Source organism: Monoraphidium neglectum (assembly GCF_000611645.1).
Source record: "Monoraphidium neglectum strain SAG 48.87 unplaced genomic scaffold scaffold03932, whole genome shotgun sequence".
NCBI lineage: Eukaryota > Viridiplantae > Chlorophyta > Chlorophyceae > Sphaeropleales > Selenastraceae > Monoraphidium > Monoraphidium neglectum.
In genome coordinates, this window is record NW_014009697.1 from 1 (window position 1) to 5,358 (window position 5,358).

Below are 5,358 nucleotides of genomic sequence, written 5' to 3' on the forward strand. Positions count from 1 at the left end.
GCTTCCAAGGGACCACTTTTGGCCCTGTAAGCAGCCCCCAACTCACCGGGCTCGGCGGCGGCGGCGACGGCGGCGGTGGGGGATTCGGTGGCGGGCTCTGCAGCAGGAGGGAGGGGGTGCAGCGCCACCCAAATGCGAGTCTCAAGTCTCGGCGCCGCCGTCGCCCAGGCAGCGACAAAAATTGCGGTCCTGGCGAGAGGCAGACGACTCTTTTTAAGCAAGCTCGGGGCTCACCGGCGGCGGGGGCGAGGGCGGCGGCGGGGAGGGTGGCGGCGGCGGGGCCGGGGGCTTGTAGTCGATGAGGACGCAGCTGCCGTCCCAATTGAACGTGTAGCCTGCGCGGCCGGATTTTGAGAGGTCCGGGGCGTGGGAGATGCTGCAGGCTGCTGCGTGGCTTTATGCAAGCCACCCACGCGGCACCAGGGCTGAGGCCGACGTCCTGGCACTTTCTCATGCATAACTCATGCATAGCTCGTGCGCCCGTCTTCCGGCCGAAGGATTGCGTAATGAGTGTTGTGAAGTGTAGGGCTTGCAAGTCTGCCATCTCCAGGGCCGCCCCAGTCTGCTCTCTGCAGCCCCCAGATGCCCACCCGATTCTGTCCTCCCACCAGCCCCTCCCCTCCGCACCCTGCCCGCAGTTGATGACGTCATTTGAGCACACCGCCCAGGGGTAGTCATCCCAGTCATAGAACCGCATGCTGCAGCCGTACTGCTGCCCCGTGGTGGTGTCGATGCAGTACGGGTCATAGCAGCAGTCGAGCTTCATGCAGGGCACAGTGTAGGGCGGCGGCGAGGTGGGGATGACCCACTGCTCGCAGTACGTGAAATTCGTGTCAGACGACAGGTTACGGCACTCGTTCGTCACTGAGTGGCGGGGGTGAGCGGCAGGCAACGGGAGTCGGGGCAGCGTGAGCGTAGTGACGCGCCCTGCAACTTTGCTCTTTCATGCAATGAAACCCGTCAGCCTTCCTGGTCCGGTCTCTCCCCTCTGCCCTCCTTGGCCCCGCCCCCCGCCGGAGAAAGCCGCACAAGGTATCCAGCGTGCCCATAATGCATGCTGCTGCTGCTGCTGCTGCTGCTGCTGCTGCTGCTGCTGCTGCTGCTGCTGCTGCTGCTGCTGCTGCTGCTGCTGCGGCTGCTGCTGCTGCGGCGGCGGCGGCGGCTGCTGCCACTGTTTATGCTGGCGCCACGGTCACCACCCTTGCTGCAGTTTTGCCACCACCTCTGCAGCTCTGCCGCTGCTCCCTGCCAGCGTCAGTGTCACCAACGCTGCCGCCATGACCTCGACCTTCAGCTACCGCACGTGCTCTTTCTCTTGCTGCTGCTGCTGCTGCTGCTGCTGCTGCTGCCGCTGCTGCTGCTGCTGCTGCTGCTGCTGCTGCTGTCGTCATCATTACTTGTCATCGCCGGCCACGCCACCGCCACCACCCCCGCCACTGCCGGCCCAGCCAGTGCCCTCGCCACGTCCGCCGGCTTCCCTTAAAGTTCCCATCCTCATGCTGTTTGGCCGCCCTCACCTGGACCGCTCTGAGGGCACTTCGTGCTGTTCATGATCGATGTGTTGAAGCTCGTGGGCATGGTGCCCACCAGACCACAATAATCTGCGGCGCGCACAGCCACACGGGGGCGTGAACACGCAGTGAGCAGGACGGACCAAGGGAAGGTGGCCGCGCGCGACTGGATGATGGCTGGGACTGCATTGCGTCCTCACATGACCCACGAGTGTGGCTGTGATGTTGGATGCGAATAAATTACAAAGGTCGAAAGGCCTGTCATCCCTCCAGGCGAGCAAACCAGTTTTCACCCCCCCAGGCGCCCTGGCCCCCCACTTACTGCCGACCACGGCCTTGCTGGTGTAGAAGCAGTAGGCCCGCATGTCCCTCTGCGACGCGGGCCGCGCGTTGTAGTGGCACATGTACGCGCTGGCAGCCACCACCGCCGCGGCCGCCTGCAGGGCACACACGCGTTGGCGCGTCAAAGTGAGGTTTGCAGGTTTTGCAGCAAGTTTGTAGGTTCGAAACCATGCGTGACAGGTGGGTGCAGCCTCTACAAGGAGGTAAGCACGATTGAACCACAGCGCATTTTGCTGAGGCGCAGGACGGTCGGCGCGGAGGAGCACGGCGTGGTGGCAACAGCGCCGGCAGCGCACCAGCAGCGACAGGAGGCATGGCGCTGCGGCTGCACGACGGCGGCGCGCCATGCCGTCGCGTGGCTGCCTGATACGACTGCGTTGTTGGATGTTTTCTCGAATACAAGCGGGAGTATTGTTTCAGAACGCCTTCACCGCGGATCCGGTGTGCTGGAGGTCGGTGTTCCGGCAGAGTCGATTCTGCGTTTGTGAACGGTGAGTCACTCTCATGTCGTCGTTTGATAACGTTTTAAACTGATCTGAACGTACCTTGTGCCCTCTGGCAGCTTCCTCGACGCACCCCAGGCAAAATGCAAATTCCGCGACCTTTCATCTCTGGCAGCCTGTTGCGCTCCTTGGTGCGTGAGATAGTATAAATAGTCGAGCAGGTCAGTATTTCACCACCCGTGCTGCTTCCCATGGGCCAGGGAGCTAGCTTGCATTCTCACCCGCCGCTGTGGCTCTCGTGGCAACAAGCACATGCTTGGACACCTTGCGCGGCGCACGCGAACCGTTGGCTTGAATTCTGAGAGGGCACCCGCCCGGTGGTTGCATCCAGGGCGCGCCTGCACCTGACGCACGTGCACCAGGGCGTCGCGTGCTCGGCTGGACCCTCGTGTTGTGGACGGAGCCTCCGTGCAGCCACTGCCCTAGCCGCATGCTGGTGCCCAATTCATGCTGTGCATGTCCATCTAACGCTTGAGATGTGTGGTGAGGTACCGAATACGAATGCGTCGGCAGGCACGGCCGGAAGCTTGACATGTCCCTGACCACCAATTAAGATGCGTCAACAGTGCTGCACAACCCCTTGAACGGACTGCACAACGAAGGGAATCTTGCCACATGGTGGACGGGCCACAGCAGGCACAGTCCATCTACCATCATCAACAGATGGGGTTGTTGGGGGATGTTTTGGCGCATCGCATCGCAAACGCGGGCACAAGCGCCAAAAGGTTCCGGCCATTGGAAATCATGGTGGCTGTGTGCCACGCAGGGACGGCACTGGAGAGCATCACACGTTGTATGCCGCTGGCCCCTTCGGGTTTGGACTGCACAGCATCGTGTGCCGTTTGCCACTGGCCCCATCTGGCCCAGTGGCTTATGGCACATGATGCTCTGCAGTCCAAACCCGATTGTACCCAGCATATCACTATCCAATGACGCGCTGGTTTACATCACATAGGTGTCTAGGGCTGCTGTTGAGCCTCTGCCAGCTGCTGTGATCTGCAGTACCCGACAGGCCACAGAGCCATGCTTGCCGGGACCATGTGAGAGTCCTGCTCACCTATGCTGTGCGCAACATGACAACCCGTTTCTAGAACCTCAGCTGCACCAGATTTCGCCAGCCTGCTGCGCTGTCCTGCGGCTGCAATGGCCAAGCAGGCTGCACAAGCCCTGCCAGTGGTGGCAGTCAAGGCGTGGATGACCCGCTGGACTTGTCCTCCGTCACAGCTGTGCGCCTCGCCCGTGCAGCGGCTTCCGTTCAGCGTTTACACCAATCGGCGGGCGCGCCTCGGGAACGATCGCTCAGGGCAGCGGCAATATCGCTCTCTCAACACGGTGGCACTCAGGTGCGCATACCCCTGCAATAGGCGGACGGCCCCTCTGCCGACGCACCCATGTGTATGTGATTGTCAGATCTTCTGATGGAAAAATGCGCTGTGCAGAGCGCCAGACGCGGCGCTCAGCATCGGCGCGTGTGCGGCTGCATGCACGGCTGCTTGGGGGGAGGAGAGGAGGCAAGCTCCAGGGAGCTACACAGAAAGCGAGAGAAGAATGAACGCACCGCACGGGGCGGGGCGAGCTCCAGCACACAACACACACAGCCTAAATCTTGTGCCGCCCGCAGCCCCGCGCCGCGCCGAGGGCCGCCCTGCGACCGCGAGGGCCGTCCAAGGCCGGAGCGAGCATGCAGGGGCGACGCCCCCGCAGCCCCGGCCACGGCCCTGCGTTCTCAAGGTGCGACCCCTAGGTGTGACCCCTAGATCCAATGGCGCCCCCAGTGGCTGGGGGCACTCAGGCGCGGCTGCGAGGACGCGCCGCAGCTGCGGCGGGCCGTCACGAGGCTTGATTGGGAGGTCAGCGCCCCCGCTCTAGGCGGCGGCCACGCGCTCCTCGTTGGCCTTGGAGCCGAAGCTGACGTCGACGCTGTTGCTGTCCTTGCTGCGCAGGGCGTTGGCGCGCACAATGCTGGTGACGGTGCGGACCTGGGGTCGGGGGCGTGGGCCGGGCACGGGGGCGGAGCGGATTTTTAGCAGGGTTGGCGTCGGTCGCCGATATTTACGGATGCGAACATCAGTGGGCGCCGTCCCGGGCAAGCAGCCGAGGCAGCAGCTTCCCAGCTCCAACTGAGCGAAGCTCGGCTCGCGTTCCGATCCCCCCGCGCGCAGAGGCGGCCACACTGAAGCAGCCCCACTTCCCACAACCGCACCCAGCCGGACCCCCTCCCCCCCAGACCCCGCCCACCAGCAGCTTGACGTCGTCCAGGGGGTTGCCGGGCACCACGGTCTTGTAGAGGTAGGAGTCGAAGGTCATCTTCTGGACGTAGCCGTCGTCGCAGAGCTCCACAAAGGCCTCGCGGGCGGGGTTGCTGCGGTAGAAGACCTTCTGCAGGATGTCCAGCACCTTGTAGGTGGCCCAGTACTTGCGGTCCCACCTGGGGGTGGTTTTTTTGGGGGGGGAGCAGATGTTGATCAGCCGGGTGGGATAATTGAGGCGCGGGCAGGCGCGGAGTGGGAAGACTGAGGGCAGGGGGACTGGTGGATGGGCTGGGCCGCAGCCGCGGCCAGGGCGTTCAGCCCACAAGCTTCATGTGAAATGGGGAACCCGGGACAGGCCAGCCACCCACAAACACAAGCAGCACACCCTGGTCCCCCAGCCGAACACCCACCCGACCGTGGCGCCCTCAGATAAGATAATATTTGTCAAAGTTTCAGATAACCATCCAATCAAATATCAATTGAAAACCCGCCCCCTCACTTGTCGAGGTAGTTGCGCAGCGCGCCCTCGCCGCACATCTTCTTGCCGCCCTCGCTGGCCTCCACGATGGCCTCCGCCGCCATGCGGCCGCTCTTGGCCGCAAAGTAGATGCCCTCGCCGCTGCACTTGGTCACGTAGCCGGCCGCGTCGCCGACCAGGCCCACCCGGCCCTTGATGCGGCGCGGGCGGGGGTGCTCGGGGATGGGGTGGGCCTCCACGCGGATGATCTTGCCGCCCTCGGTCTTCACCTT

General features: G+C 63.6%; 2 protein-coding genes across 2 annotated transcripts; both read right to left on the reverse strand.

Moving 5' to 3' along the window:
* Positions 1-213: 213 nt before the first annotated feature.
* On the reverse strand, positions 214-2,610 carry MNEG_13606 (hypothetical protein; the record flags this gene model as incomplete). Its single annotated transcript, XM_014037921.1, has 6 exons — positions 214-335; positions 628-864; positions 1,030-1,171; positions 1,304-1,381; positions 1,841-1,948; positions 2,578-2,610. 6 exons carry the CDS (start codon positions 2,608-2,610, stop codon positions 214-216), a joined length of 720 nt encoding a protein of 239 aa, XP_013893375.1.
* Positions 2,611-4,221: 1,611 nt separating this feature from the next.
* On the reverse strand, positions 4,222-5,190 carry MNEG_13607 (geranylgeranyl reductase; the record flags this gene model as incomplete). The annotated part of the gene is made up of 3 exons (XM_014037922.1): positions 4,222-4,335; positions 4,595-4,784; positions 5,108-5,190. 3 exons carry the CDS (start codon positions 5,188-5,190, stop codon positions 4,222-4,224), a joined length of 387 nt encoding a protein of 128 aa, XP_013893376.1.
* Positions 5,191-5,358: the final 168 nt, after the last annotated feature.